This window comes from Desmodus rotundus, chromosome 12 (genome assembly GCF_022682495.2).
Source record: "Desmodus rotundus isolate HL8 chromosome 12, HLdesRot8A.1, whole genome shotgun sequence".
In the NCBI taxonomy this organism is placed as follows: Eukaryota; Metazoa; Chordata; class Mammalia; order Chiroptera; family Phyllostomidae; genus Desmodus; species Desmodus rotundus.
In genome coordinates, this window is record NC_071398.1 from 94736508 (window position 1) to 94752542 (window position 16035).

Below are 16035 nucleotides of genomic sequence, written 5' to 3' on the forward strand. Positions count from 1 at the left end.
CCTGGGCGTGTAAGCGACGCTGTAGTGAGCGTGGGGTGCGGATCTCTCTTCGGCTCAGCGGTTTAGTTTCCTTTGGACTTACAGTTAGCAGACGGATTGCTGGATCACGTGGTAGCTGTATCTTTAATTTGTTGAGAAACCTCCACGCTGTTTCCATGGCGGCTGTACCAGTTTACCTTGCCACCAACGATGCACAGGTGTTTCCTCTTCTTCATATCCTCAGTATCTGTTATCTCTTGTCTTTCTGATGATAGCCATTGTAACAGGCGTGAAGTGGCACCTTATCATGGTTTTGATTTACATTTCCCCAATGATTTGTGATGTTGAGCACCTTTTCACACACCTGTTGGTCATTTGAACATCTTGGCAAAAATGTCTGTTCGGGTCGTTTGCCCATTTTTGAATTGGATTATTGTTTCTGCTAGGACTCTACTGTTGGGGGGTGGGCGTGCAGGGTGAGGAGATAAACTAAATCAAGTAACTATTTTCACATAGAGGTAAATGACGTAAAGAGACTTCTTTGTAGATTGAACTTGTGCAGTTACTGTGCTCCTGAGACAGCGGCAACAGTGTTTTGTAAGCCCTAAAGCAGATGGAGGAAAAGTAATAGATTAGAACATCTGAGAGAGGTGACTACTAGGCCAACAGCGGGGAAATAGCCAAGAACCAACCCTATTTATGTTGTGGGACTCAGGCCTTGGAATTGGGAGCATTAGGCACCTTGTATAGTAAAGGCTGAAAATGAGAAGATTGGTTGAGAGTGATTAAGAAGCAGGTGGAATCTCTGGTCTATTCCTATACAACTCACAGCCAATGATTCTCCCTTTCCTACCTTAGGAGATACCAGGTGTTTTCTATTCCGGGGGTGGGAAGAGAGTCTCCAGGGGCTCCCGCACACCTGGCACACTTAAAGAATGGGGTGCCGTACTGAGGATGGGGAAGCTTGCGTGTGAGTGTGAGAACCGGTGCCCTTCTCCCCCCTTCTGATGTGCCAGTGTTAACCTTTGTTTTCTTTTGGCTTTTTGTCTTGGAATTGAAGAATTACAAGTATCTTAGTTTTCGACCACACATCCTTTTCTGTTATTTTCTGAAGAGGGAGCCATCTCAGAAGCTAATTCCTAGCATTAGTTTTATAGCTTTTTTACATTATTGTTTTCCTATTTTACTTGGCATTATTATTTAACTTGATGAATATTTTGAACATACAGAAAAGTACCAAAAATAATGAGACTTGTCATACCTCATCTCAGTTTTTCTTATTATTAACACTTTGCCATATATGCCTTAGACCTGCCTTTTGAGAATTAAATATTTTTTTATACTTAAGCCCTCTCATCTTTCATCTTACTTCATTCCCCCAGAATAACCACCTGATGAAGCTGGCAAGTGTCCATCTCAAGCATGTTTATGCTTTTCTTACATATACTTGTATCTACAGCTATAGAAAGTATTGTTTGTATAATTTGGAAGTGTATGTAAAGAGTTATATACCGTAGTTATCCTTTTGACCTATACCTCTTTGTTTACTTTTGAGGTTTATGTTGATAAACAGACCCAATTTATTTATTTTAACTTCCCTGTAGTATTCCATTGCAAGAGCGTATCTCTTCCCCTTTGATGGATGTTTAGGTTCTTCCCAGTTCCTAACTATGAGTGACAATACTGCATTTAATACTGTTATTCATGTGTCCTTGTGTTCATATACAGGAAGGGGCAAAAGTGGGTGTCCAGTTGTTCCTGTAGAAAGTAATACAATAATTAAATGATAATACAGAATAAACTCTGTGTTTTGCATTCTCACAACTGTAAACCTACTTTTTCTCCACCCAGTGTATACATACTTAGTGATTTAAGGAGTTTGCTGTTCATAGGGTTTGCATGCACACTTATTAATATTATTAACTTATTAATATTACTAAATATTGCCAAATTTTTCTTCTTTGGGTTTGTACCATATGAACACTTGGTGTTATCTTTTTTAATTTTTGCCTAACTGATAGTTTCAGATGTTTTTTTTGTGTGTGTGTGTGTGTTTTGAAAATTGCTACTTTTCCAAAAATATATTTAGGTAATTGAATTCTAGTTGAATTGCATTGTGGTTAAGCAACATGACCTTAAAAGTCCTATATTTACCCAGATATTTCCCATTTCTGGTGCACTTCATTCTCTTGTTTTCATTCATTCTCCTGACGTCCACCTGTAACTTTCCTTCTGCCTGAAGGGCAGCCGCTATCGTTTCTTTAACGCACACCTGCTGGTGATGAGTTCTTCAAGCTTCTGTGTCTGGGGAAGGCTTTATTTTGTCTCTGTTTGAAAGGTACTTCTAAATAAGTATAGAATTCTAGATTTACTTTATTTTAGTATTTAATTTTTATTTTTCTAACTGTATCTTTTTAAAAATTATTTATTGATTGATTGGAGAGAGAGAGAGAGAGAGAGAGGGAAACATCGATTTATTATTCCACTTTTGTGTGCATTCATTGGTTGATTCTTTTTTTTTTAATCCTTGCCTGAGGATATGTTTATTGGTTTTTAGAGAGAGAGAAACATTGATGTGAGAGAGAAATATTGATGGGTTGTTTCCCATACCCTCCCCAATTAGATATTGAACCTGTAACCTAGGTATGTGCCGTGATTGGTAATCAAATTGGCAACCTTTTGGTGCATGAGATGACACTTCATCCATCTGAGGCACCCATTCAGGGTCATTGGTTGATTCTTGTATGTGCCCTGATTGGGGATCGAACCTACAACCTTGGTATATCAGGAAGATCCTCTAACCAACTGAGCTACCGGGCTAGGTATTTCAATATCTTTGAGATGTTTCTCCATTGTCTTCTGTCTTGCATTATTTCTCTGAGTTTAAAATGTCCTCTTTATGGTTTTAAGCATTTTGATTTTGATATGCCTTGGTAGAGTCATCCCCCCGCCCCCCGCCCCCCATGTTTCCTATTCCTGAAGTTTTGGGGGAGTCTTGGATCTGTGTGGGTTTATAGTTTCTATCAGATTTGGAAATTTTTCAGTCCTTAATTTTTCAAATATTTTCCTATCCCCTCTTCCACTTTGGGATCTCCAATTATATAACTATTGGGCTGGTTGAAGCTATTCCACAGCTCATTGATAAGCAGCTCTATTCATTTATACTTTATCTTTATCTTTTACCTGGTTCATTTTGGATAGTTTCTATTTCTATTGTCAAATTCACTGTTTCCCCACCTGCTTATGCTTTCCTGTAACTTTTAGAACATGTACATAGTTATAATAATTCTTTTAATGTTTTTGTTTAATGATTCTATAATATTAGTAATGCGTTATTTCTGTACCTTTTTATTGCTGACTTCCCCCCTTATTATGGGTGTATTTTCCTTTTTATTTTACATGCTTATTAATGTTTTGAAAGCATGCCAGAAAATTATAAATTTTACCTTGTTTAATGCTGGTATTTTGTATTTCTTCATACATTCCTGAAGTTTGTTCTGGCATGTAGTTAAGTCACTTGGAAAAAGTTTGATTGTCTTGAATTTTGTTTTTAAGCTTTGTTGGGTGGGACCAGAGCCAATTTCTGTCTAGGCTAATTTGCTGCGCTCTTTGAGGCAACACTTTTGAGTATTCTACCTGATGTAGAAGTTCAGTTTGTATGTTTTGGTCTGTTGAAGTTTATTATGGTTTTTATTATATGGCATATGGTCTGTTTTGTTGAATGATCACTTGCATTTGAAAATAGTATGTTTTTTGTTGTAATGCTTTTATAAACATTGACTATATAGTTTGTTAATATTCAAATCTTTCCCTCCTAGCTCTTTCAGTTACTGATAGGGGCATGTTAAGAATACAATTTTGATTGTCCATCTTCCATTGTTTTCTGTGATATTTGCTTCATGTATTTTGAAACTTCTTACTAGGTGCACCTGTGTCTAGGGTTGTTACGTCTTCCTATGAATCGTTCTTTTCATCATTGTGAATTGTTTGTGGTTGTCACCTGAAATGTTTTTTTGTTCTGAAGGCTGTTGTTGTCATCATACTAGCAGAAGTGCATATCCTTTAGAATTTTTTGACAGTAGATTTAAGGAAAAGAATGTATTGATATAGAGAAAATTTACCACCTAAATCATATTAACAGTTACTTAAGATATGGCAAAATGACCTCATTTGTGAAATGTTACCTGCTTATTTTATAGGTAGGGACGCTGAAGTCAAGTAGGGGAAGCACTCAAAGATGTACAAGGTTTGTAGGTTAGAATCCTAAAATTTGATTATCTGTTATACCTGGATAGTCAAGTCTTCTCTTGTCTTCTCTTGGAACCTCCTCCTTCTCTTGCCTTTCTTTCCTTTCTCCTGCCCTTAAAATCCAAGTAATAATTAGTACTCCTAATTTACAGAGCCAAACGATATTACAGGGCCGAAGGAAAACTGGATTTTCTTTCACCATGAAGCTTTGTGGGACTCTCCCCCCTTTCTACAAATCAGTAGTATTCTTAACCTATTTACATGTTCTGCTTGACAGAAATAAAGTATTCAAACTTACTAGTTTGAAGACAGTTTATACACTTCGTTTGCAAATGGACTGTGCTGTTTATTAGCAGTCTTGGCTGTGCAGGCTCCTTTTTGTGCAGAGATGTGATCTTTGCCCTGTAGTCATTAATCTGTAGACAGTCATAGATAATCAGTGTGAGGTGTCCCAAGAAAGATGCAAAGGATCCTGGGATACTTCGTCATCATCGCTGGGAAACAGCCCCTGCGAGTTTGTTTTTTGTGATAGTTTAACTTCTTAGGGATGTGTCTCAGGTCCAGTAAATGCCACTTCGTTATGCAAGAAAACAGTTTCACTTGTGAATCTCTCGTGACACCACGTCTCACAAACTTACTTACTTATTTCATTTATTTATTCAGAGTACGTTTATCAAAGCTCGGGACAGTGAAACAAGGAAGTTCTTAGGAGAGAAGAAGCAACAGGAGAGAGACTAGGCAGGGTTGCTTTGGCCCTCTGGGAACATTATGGGAAAGAATGAGCTAAGTTGTTTAAAGATCTATTTTTTGTAATTGTATTTTTTGATACCCAGAAATTGTCAAGCTTATAATTATCATTTATCTGTTACATTTTTGTTTGATACCAATTTGGGTTATTTACCCCTCCCTTCACTTGATTATATTGAAATTTTTGTTTTTAAGTGTTTGATTTACGACTGAAATGATCTAAAGAACCATATTGATTTGCATACCTATGAATAGGTAATAATCAGAAATAGTAAATTTGACTTCTGAATGTTTTGGATTTCTTTTCATTTATCATGCTTCTTACTCCTCTGCAGTTGAGATTTTTATGGGGAAAGTGATGTTAGTGTCCAGAGACTGAGTTGGTTCCACCGTGACTTTGGTCTTGATGATGCATCAATATTAGTGTGATTGGAGAACAGAAAGATAGGACAGGTGGCAGATTGCCTGTTCTCATGAGTACTTTTTCAGCAGGGAAATGAGGAATGTCATTTAAAACACTTGTTTCTTAAAATCAGTTTTAGAGAAAATGGCTTGCTTCTTAAAATGCCAATTAGCAAATGGGAAAACTTGAGTAAATGGAAGTAATAGACTGATTTAAAAGGATGCATTAAGTTGCTTCATACTGATTATATTGTGGTGTTAAAGAAAACTTTGAACTCAGTTATATTTTTAAAAGAACAATTATAATTTTCTATTATAGGAATCACATGCAGCCCAACTACAGATCCTTATGGAATTCCTCAAGGTTGCAAGAAGAAATAAGAGAGAGGTATATTATTTTGTGTATTTTACATAATGTTTTATTTACTATTGTTGACTATCCCCGTTTTTCCCCATTTTTATAAAGGCGTTTCAGGCTAAAAAATTCTTTAAAACATTTAAAAAAATTTTCTGTTTTCATGAACTTTTCTTAAGTTTTGTTATTTTGACTTCTTTTACCTTTACAACTTGATTATCTAAAAGTCCCTTTTTGTAGTATGCTGACATCTCTTCTATAGGATTAAATGCTGCAATGACTGACCTCAAAGTATAAACAGTGTTAAGTGGAATTATCAAATGACAGCCCACCCTTCACCCTCAAAGAAAATTTAAGAAAATTTAGATAACTAGAACCTTGAGTAGAGTTACAATTTTTCTAATGGTAAAAATGTGTGACGGGATAAAAACATGTAAAAATGTAGTTATCTATTTAGAACTTGGAAAATGTAAGTCATGCAGAATAGTTAGAAGATAATTTTTATTAACAATTTTATAGCTAGCATGTTCTAATTTAACATTTAAAAAATTACTTAGTCATTTCACACTTGTACTGAATGTGGAAAAGTCAAGGGCAAAATCCTATGCTCTTGGTAGCATGCTAAAATAACTCTGAAAGTTATTTTATATTTAAGTTCCTGACTATCTCAAATCTCATATATTTTTAGTTTGACTTGTCTAATTAGGTTACTTTTTACTCATTAAAAAATATGACCATCTATTATGTGCTAGGTCATAGGCTATCTTTATTATTTTTGAACATAAAAAGATGAGAAATGTCTTCATTTTAATGAAGTACATGAAGTATGCATTGCCAGAACCTTGTATTTATCTTAGTTTTATGTTTCCCCCTTTTTTGATTATTTATGATGTATGTTTTTAATTTTTTCGTAGTTTAGATAAAATTTTTCTGTATTATGCGAGTTTATTGCTAATTATTTTTCGCATGGCTTATTGTTCTTAATTTTTGTTAACAATTTTGATTTTAATATTTCTGTTAACAAAAGCACTATCTTTGTTATAAATGTAGGATTTATTTATTCATCTTTTTTTTGCTGTTGTTGGGTACTTTGTAAGCTTTAAATGCGTGAGAATTGCCTGAGGACCCTGGTAGAATCCTAGTGCGGATTAAGGGCTGTGTGTGTCTCAGGATCTACATTCGTAGCCAGCTCCAGGTGCTGCCGCTCTGGGTCCTCGGACCATACTTTGAGTAGCAAAGTTGAAAATTTTATAATGTGTGAAAATAAAATTATTAATTGAGAATATACATGCAACATATTTTGCTATAGGAAATTCTTTGGAAGAGTGATAATTTTTCACATTTCGTACACTGCCTGCAGCCCCTCTTGTAAAACAGAATGTGGAGCTCTTTTTGCAGTGGTTCTGTTTCTTCCTCTTAGACTTGAGTCTCATTGAGAGTGAGATTTACTACGTAGGAAATTGCTGGTAATGAATGGTGAACAAATCAGTTAAGTCAACAGTACAAATAAGAGGATGTCGGGGGCCGGGTATGAAATGAATGGCTTGCCGCTGTCCGTGTCCTGAGTTATGTAAGGTTTTCGTTAGCCCTGGAGGTTTTTTGGGGCTTCTCTAGCAGGTCAATTAATGCTTGCAGTAATTTGTTAGATTTGAAATTGTTTCAGGTAATAAGGATATAGCATATGAGAGACTTTTATCTTACTAGCGGGCTGACAAGTTTCCCTGCCTCAGTGTATAGATGCTGGCAGCAGACTGGGACTCCTGGGTTGGAGGTAAAGGACTTACTGTGTCACATCTGGAGGCATCAGCCTCGGGATTGTGTCAGGTCCCTGTGGCCCCCACGTGCTCCAGGGGCAGTGTAGGGGTGGACCCCGGTTGTCACTGCACATGCACTGGATTTATATTACAACTAAGGCAGCCTGAGCTCAGGAGAGTCTCCCCAGTCTTTTAAAGGGGTCTGCTAACAAACCTGTCCCGTCTTTGCCCTGCAGGGACACACTGTTCTTATCAAATTGATCTGAAAACAGATCTGCCCTCTTTCCTGGAAGAAGGAACTGTTTCTCTCTTGCCAGGGCATTCTCTATACATTCTTGAAAAGATAACTTGGAGCAGAAGCTATCACAAGATAAGCAGGACTGAGAACTCCATGGAGAATTGGTTGCTAACGATAACTCTTCCTTGTGATCCTGATTTGTCCTTTCTCTGATTTGGTGGCTGATGGCCTCCAGTAATGCCTTGTGTGATACTGCCTTTGATCACATACCTCTTAGTACCAGTGTTTCTATACATTTGTTATTAAATGTTTGGGTTAATGGTGCTGTAGTATTTTTCAGCTTACTGAAAGTTCGAAGTAATGTGATCTTGTGAATGATCCGTTTTGTTTCCCCTTGGTCTGTGTTTTATCACGGTAAGCAGCCTAACCAAGAAACGAGCTGCTGTGGGTGCAGGCGCTCTGAGTGTGGCTGCCTCTTCTGTGCCTGACTGCACATGCCTGCTGGTTTTCCAGTATTTCAAGTTCAGTCACACAAGGGACTCGGAGGAGCTAGGTTAACAAAGTTTTAAACACTTGAAAATTTGGAACTAGGTTAACAGATTTTAAGAATTTTATCTGTTAACTTTGATTACATTTCATACATTTCTTCATGATTGGAGTCGGATGTAGTAGTGATTTGTAATCATAGTAAACTTCAGTCTAGAGAATATAATTAATACCTTGAGATTTAGTGCAGATAGAATGAAGTGGGTGGTTATGTTTTTTGCGTATATTAAAAGTATATTTGCATGTTTAATCCTCAAAATGGACATAATTGTTAAAGGTCTTATCACCTGTAGTATAATTCATACTTGAACTTATTGAAGCAAAATGCAGTATGACCAGGAGGCACACTACTGCTTTTGAATTTATATGTCTAAGATTAGCATTCAGACTTTGAAAATTAACTTTGTGATTTCATACTTGATTTTTAATTGGGATTATGATGGGTCTTGGTTTAGACTTTGATATATACCAAAAAGAAGTTAAATCTGCTTTTCAGCTTTTTTTCAAAATTTTTTTACTTTATTGTATTTTTTTCCATTACCATTTAGTCCCCTTATACCCATCCCCTGCAGTCACCACACTGTTGTCCATGTCTGTGAGCCCTTTTCCCCTTTGCTTCCTAACCTCCACCCCTGCCCCCCACTAGCTGTCATCTCTGCTCTCTATCTATGAGTCCGTCTCTATTTTGTTTGTTTGTTCAGTTTGTTCATTAGATTCCACATATAAGTGAGATCATACGGTATTTGTCTTTCTCTGACTGGCTTATTTCACTGAGCATAATGTTCTCCAGGTCCATCCAGACTGTCACAAAGGGTAAGATTTTCTTCTTTTTTTACGGCTGGTAGTATTCCACTGTGTAAATGTCCCATAGTTGTTTTATCCACTCATTTACTGAAGGGCACTTGGGCTGCTTCCATATCTTGGCGATTGTAAATAACATAGCAATGAACATAGAGGTGCTTATGTTCTTTCAAATTAGTGCTCTGGGTTCCTTCACTTGTCAGATTTAATACACTTATTTACTCCAGTGTTACATTTCACTACTATTTTAGGCCTATTAGAATCCTATGTTTAATTTTTATTTTTGATTTATCTTACCCTAGAATGGGCACATAGTAGACCTCAAATTTAATGCTGAAACCATCAGACATTTACTGTCTTGGGTGAGGCACACTGGGGCCGTGTAGCTGGGGGCTGTGGCTCAGGGTTTCTTGCTAAGCTACAATCAGGGTGTTGGCCAGGGCGGCAATTTCAAGGTCTCTCTGGAATAGGAACTGTTCCAGGCTCACTCACTGGCTCTTGGAAAGATGTGCCACTTTTCCGCCACGTGGACTTCTTCATAGGACAGCTTGCTGCATCGCACGCAGCGGGCTTTCCTCAGGAAGCGCGTGCGGGAGAAAGCAAGAGAGGGCTTTGAAAACAGCGGTCACATACTGTTTGTAACTGCGTCTGAGAAGCGACATCCTAACGTGTGCTGCTGTTCACTAGAAGCAAATCATTAGACCCAGCCCACAAAAGGGTGTGAATGCTGAGCGGTGGGGATCTGCCTACCATAGCATCTAATCAGTGCATGTGTATAACTGGGTATGTCATTCTTCCTCACGCTCAGATTGAACGGATGGGCTTTGGGTTCCGTGCAAAAGCCAGTTACATCTGTGCAAATTAGTACTAGCGTTTGAACAATTGCTTTATATATTTAATTTGATTTCATTTTAAAATGTACTTCTGGACATTTGTAGTACTTGTTTAATTTACTGTAGTAGGACAGTTTTGATGAGTTGTGGTTTCCGTTTGGTTTTATTTGGAATTTTAATGAACTCAATTTTTTAATGTTTTTATATGAAATAAAGCAAAAGAAAGTTTATTCAGCAAATGCACAGTTTAAAGAATCATACTAGAGCGACCACCCATGTACCACCAGCCTGATTAAGTGGTCGATTATTGCCAGGAGCCCTGCAGCTTCCTCCCCTTTCCAGACTGTATCCTTCTTTATCGCCCGGTAGGTAGTTAATATTCCGATATTTATGGTAGTCACCTCCTGTTTTTCTTTATTGTTTTGATGCCTAAATATTTATGTCTCTGTCTCTCTCGCCCTCCCTCTCTCTCTCTTTTGAACTTACATAAATGCACTTCTATAGTAATATTTTGTTCTTTTCTTCTTTGGCTCATGTTAACTTTCATCCATATTATTGTATATGACTGTAGTTGATTTATTTTTGTTGTTGTATTAAATGATTATACCCCATTTTTGTTGTTGATGGACTATTAAGTTGTTTCCAGCTTGGAGCTATTCACACAATGTTACCACTATCTTACATACGTATCCTGGTGTAAGTTAGTGTACGTATGTGTATGGGACGTATGTAGAAGTGGAATTGATGAGTCACAGGATATGTACAAACTGTTTTTCTAACCACTTGTATTACTTAGTTACACTTCCTGTGGACATTATATGAGTGTTCCTATTATTGCACTGTATTTGTGCCAATACTTAGTATCAATAGACTTTCCAGTTTAGCTAATTTGGGGGGTATATATTGCACCTGTCTCTTAATGGTTTTAATTTGCATTTTTTTCCTGATGATTAATTAAGTTGAGCACTTGGTAATATGTTTAATGGCCATTTAAACTTTTTGTGTATATGCAAAATACTTGCTTAAGGCTTTTTGTATCTTTTCTGTTCACTTGATTTTCTTAGTGGTTTGGTGTTTATGTATTCTAGATAAAAAATTCTTTTAATCTATCTACCTATAGCAAATATTTTCCCCCTCTAACTGGGCTGCTTTTTTTCATTTTCTTAGTTGATGTCATTTAATGAGTGTTTCTAATGAAGTTTCTATCTTTAATGGAGTCAAATTTATTCATCTTTCCTGTTACAATTAATGCCTTTTGCGTCAGGTAAAGAATTCTTCTCCACTGCAGGTCATGAAGACATTTCTACTGTGTTATTTATTTGAAGTGTTAATTCTTTATTATTCACATTCAGATCTGTAATCTGCTTAGGGGTTTATTGTGTGTAACGAGAGGGATAGGGAACTTTTCAGATGGATAACAACTTGTCTGAGCACCCTTAATTAAAGACTTCGTCCTTTCCGCATTGCTCTGAAGTACCACCTTTGTCATACTTCATGTGTCCATGTATGTGTGGGTCCGTTTCCAGCCTTTCTCATATGCTCTACTGGTCTGTTTGTCTATTTATTTTTGGCACTGCCACATTGAACTAAATACAGGAAGTTTACAGTGAGCTATTGTTTCTTAGGAAGTCATGGCTCGGCTATTCATGGCTCTCTGTATTTCTGTACAAGTTTTAGAACCAGCTGGTGTATTTCTGTGGTGCTGTGATTTTTATTGAGATTACTCTGTAGGTCAGTTTGGGAGACTGTATCTTTACCATATTGAGTCTTGTAGCCATAAATACCGTATTTCTCTCTACTTTGGTCCCTAAGAATGTCCTACAAAATTTTGATATGTTTCAGAGTACTACTCTTATACATCTTTATTCTAGATTTGTTCTCAGGTCTTCAGTCATTTTTTTATGCTATTGTAAATGTTGTCTACGTCTTTAATTTCAGTTCCTTACCGTTTGTGGCTGGTACATAGAAATACAGTTGATTTTTACACATACATGTTTTTGCATCCAGCAACCTCATTAAACTCTCATTGATTCTGAGAATTTGTTTGTAGATTCTTTTATGTTTTCTGTGTACACGACATCATCTGCAAATAACAGTTTAGTTTGTTTCTTTGTGATTCTTATATCTTTTATTTATTTTTCTTGTCTTACTCTGCTGGCTAGGACATCCGGTACAGTGATGAATAGAAGTGATAGCGGGGCATCCTAGTGTTGGTGCTGATCTCAGAGTGAAAGCTTTCGGCGTCTCACCATTAGGTATGATGTTTTCTGTAGGTTTTTCCTAGGCACTTTGTATTGTTCAAGGAAGTAAATTTCTATTCCCAGCTTTCTAAGAGGATCTTTTTTTTTTTTCTTTAATCATGAGTGGGGGTTTGAGTATTCTCCAAAATGTTTGTGCATCTGAGATGATGTGAAATTTTTTGCATTCTGTTAGTGTCAATAATTACATTGGTTTAACATTAAAAAGTAAATCAATTTTGCACTTGGGTGACCAGCTGTCCTGATTTCCCCAGAAGTATCCTAGTTTTATCACAGAATGTTCTGCACTCTAGGAAACCCCGCCAGGACGGTTGTTTACCTTTCTTGCATCCCTTATGTAAGCCGAACTTGGTCACGATGTACATCCTCTTCTACGATGTTTGGTTTGCTGATTGTTTGTTTAGGATTTTCGCATCCTGTGTTCATTAGTGAGATTGTCCTATAATTTTTTTTATACTGGCCTTGTCCCGTTTTGCTATGACGATTGTTTGTTTTATCAAATGGTTTGGGGAATGTGCCCTCTTTACTATTTCCTGGAAGAATTTGTGTAGTCTAGGAAGGATGGCTTGGCTGGATGTTTAAGTATCTTGCCGGAGAAGCTACCTGGACCTGCTGTGTGCTTGCAGAGCTTTAAACTGTGGGCTCGGTCCCTTCAGCAGTTACGTGCCCATTCAGGTTTTTGTTTTGCACGGCACTTTTGATACGTTGTACTCACTCCTTCCAGGAGATGGCGGCTTCCGTTAAATTTTCTAAGCCAGTAAACTTTTAATGGCCCCAGAGTTTTTAGTCCTGGCTGCTGATTACTGCTGCGTCTTTTCCTCTATTTTTTCTTGATCAGTTCTTGCCAGGGATGTATCAGTTTTAAGTCTTATATAAGAATCAGTTTTTGACTTTAGCTTTGTTTTCCATTTTATTATGCTCTATATAATTTCCATTCCTCTACTTTCTTTTTGCTGTTGTTTCTTTCCTAATTTGTTAACTTGGTTGTACATATGCAAACTTGTTTCTAATATAGCATTTAAGGCCAAAAAATACTTTTTCAGCTGCACCTAATGATATTCGTATGGCATTTGGTTTCCTATTTCTTAGTTTAAAATAGTTTCTAATTTTTATTATACAATAGTTTGTCTTAAGCAAATGAATTAATTATTTAGAACTAAACTATTACTTGGACATGGGGATTTTCTTGTCTTTTGTTGTGGATTTCTATTATAATTGGATTGTCAGAAAATGCTTTGTGTTTTATTTGTTCGAATATGATATTTACACTATCACCTGGTAGTTGGTTACATTTAGAAATATTGTGCTTGGAAAGAATGTGTTTTTTTGCGATTGCATAGTGTAGTGTATTAAAGGTGTGATGATGATTTTCTGCATTCTTACTGATTCTTTATTTCCTTGTTACATCAATTTTTTAATCCTCTTCAAGGTGAGTTTCTTAAGCAGAAGAGGCTTTTGTCTGCTCTGCCAGACTTACTTCTTTTTCCTGTTCTTTCTGTTTGTATGTTTTTCTTACAGAATACTTGGGATATTTTTAGAATTCCCATTTTGATTTATTTTGAATACATCTCTTTGTATAGTTTTTTAGGGGTTACTCTAGGTATTACAGTATACATTCTAACTCACCACAGACTACTAGTATTGACATGTTATTCATTTGCTTTTAAATAAGCCATCTTAATGTGCCCCCCGTAGTCCAGTTATTTTGGGGGGGGGGGTGTTGCTTGTTCTATGTTTTCTTCTGAACCTAAACAGCTGTTGCTGTGGAAGGGCTGGGTCCAGTCTGCCATTGCAGGACATATGTATGAAGGACGTGTATGTTTGTGGGTGATCGTGTGAATGCTGCGACTCCAGTTTTGCACTTTATATGGCTAAATTTGCTTTGCTTTTGGTGGTAACTCTCTTAGAATTTGCGTGTGTGTGTCTGTTTAAAAACTTTGTTTCTTTTTTAGGTTTACAGCAAGTTGAGAGGAAGGTGCAGAGATTTCCCATATACCCCCTGCCCTCACACATGCATAGCCTCCTCCATCATCAACGTCCCTCACCAGAGGGTGCATTTGCTGTCAGTCACGAACCTACACTTACTCTTCGTAATCAGCCAAAGTCCATCCGTAGATTATTTTAGGATTTATTTTTGGTTTTATACATTATGTTGGTTGGGAGAAACGTATAATTAAATGTATCTATCATTATAGTATCATACAGAGTATTTTTACCGCCCTAAAATTTCTCTGTTGATCCCTTCCCATATCCCCAAACCCTGGCAACCACTGAGTTTTTTACTGTCTCGTAGTTTTGCCTCTCCCAAAATATCATGGAGTTGGGATCATACAGTTTATAGACTTTTAGATTGGCTTTCATCAAGTAGCAATATACATTTGAGTTTCCTTCCTGTCTTCTCAGGCTTGAAAGCTCATTTCTGCTTAGCACTGAATAAATAATATTCCGCTGTCTGGATGGACCACTGTTTATCCATTCACCTGCCTAAGGACATCTTGGTTGGCAGTTATGAATAAAGCTGCTATGAACATGTTTTTGTGTGGTCGCAAGTTTTCATTTCCTTTAGGAAAATACCAAGGACCGCAATCACTAGATCATGTGATTAGAGTATGTTTAATTTTTTTTTTTTAAGAAACTGTTAACCTGTTTTTCCAAGTGGCTGTACCATTTCATATTCCCTCCGGTGACAAATGAGGGTTTCTGATGCTCCACATCTCCATCAGCATTTGGTGGTGTCCGTGTTCTGGAGTTTGGGTGCTCTAGTAGGTGTGCAGTGGTATCTCGTTTTTGTATATTAAGTTTTGCTGCTCTTTTTTAAAACCAGCTTTTTTATGAAAGTATACGAGTATCCTTTTGTTCAGTTTTGAATGTCATCTGATTGCAGTAGTCTTGGAGTATTGTTAAAACAAGTTAGGATGGAGGAGGAAAGTTTATTAGATGGAAGAGTCAAAAGCATTTGACAGTGCTAGTCAGTTACTCTTTTCACTCCCCTGCCCCAGGTTTTCCAGTGTGCAGTCTCCTCTCTCAGTTTTGTGGCTGCCGTTTTGCCCTCGATAGTTAATGCAGGGTCTGTGCTTCCTCAGCCCGTCGCTTAAACCTTGGTGCTCCTTGCCATCCAGCTCTTGTTCTCCTCGGACTGTGCTGGTCGACGTTGGGGATTTTCGTTCATTGTCATAGCTTCAGATGGATTGTTTCTCTTTTCCACATCTTTTGTGCCTTTGTATGTATGTGTTATTATTTACCCTATTTATTCTGAATTTCCCCACTGTTTTCCACCTGGAAAAGTTCTATTAATCCTTCAAGGCCCAGACCTTTATTTAATTTCAGATGTAATTTTAGTGATCCAGTTATATGCTCCCCTGCCTCTGAGCTTCCCATCTAGGTTAGGAGCAACCTGTGTTGCCCTAACTCTGCGTGTGCACCATCAGCCTCCCATCATCCTCACGCTTACTGGGGTAGAGCTGTCGTCGTCCTTGTGTGCTGTCCTCCCTAGACTGACTTCCATGAGGTCAAGGTCTATGGTTTTCCAAATCGTGTTTTTCTCAGGACTTCGCAGAATGCTTAGGACTGGTTAATAATTGAATTTAAGACTTATCAATTATATTATCAACTATGTGTATGTTGCCACAGAAGAGAAGGTTCTAATGTTAATAAACCTTAAAACTCTGTTTAACCTTACCAGACATTAAAGAAGGGAAAGTTAAATAGCGAGGTACTGCCATCAAGAAGTAGAGTAGTATAGTGGTTAATAACGTGTGTTCTGGAGTTACAGGCCGTCTTGATTTGAACTCCAGTCCTGCCACTTGCTGGATCAAGAGTGAGGCAGCCACTTACATACACTGGGGGTGGAATTTTAAATTGGTATAGTGTTTCT

At 37.3% G+C, this 16035-nt stretch overlaps 1 protein-coding gene across 5 annotated transcripts in view; it reads left to right on the forward strand.

Moving 5' to 3' along the window:
- The window catches only part of COP1 (COP1 E3 ubiquitin ligase), a 111155-nt gene that overhangs the window by 31734 nt on the left and 63386 nt on the right, over positions 1–16035 (forward strand). For 3 of the 5 annotated variants that reach the window (XM_045189354.3, XM_024553187.4, XM_053914453.2), the window contains one exon: positions 5696–5764. The exons of the other annotated variants lie outside the window; for them this stretch is intronic. In XM_045189354.3, the coding sequence (XP_045045289.1) occupies positions 5696–5764 (69 nt within the window). The remainder of the gene's footprint in view (positions 1–5695; positions 5765–16035) is intronic. 5 annotated transcript variants of the gene reach the window in all.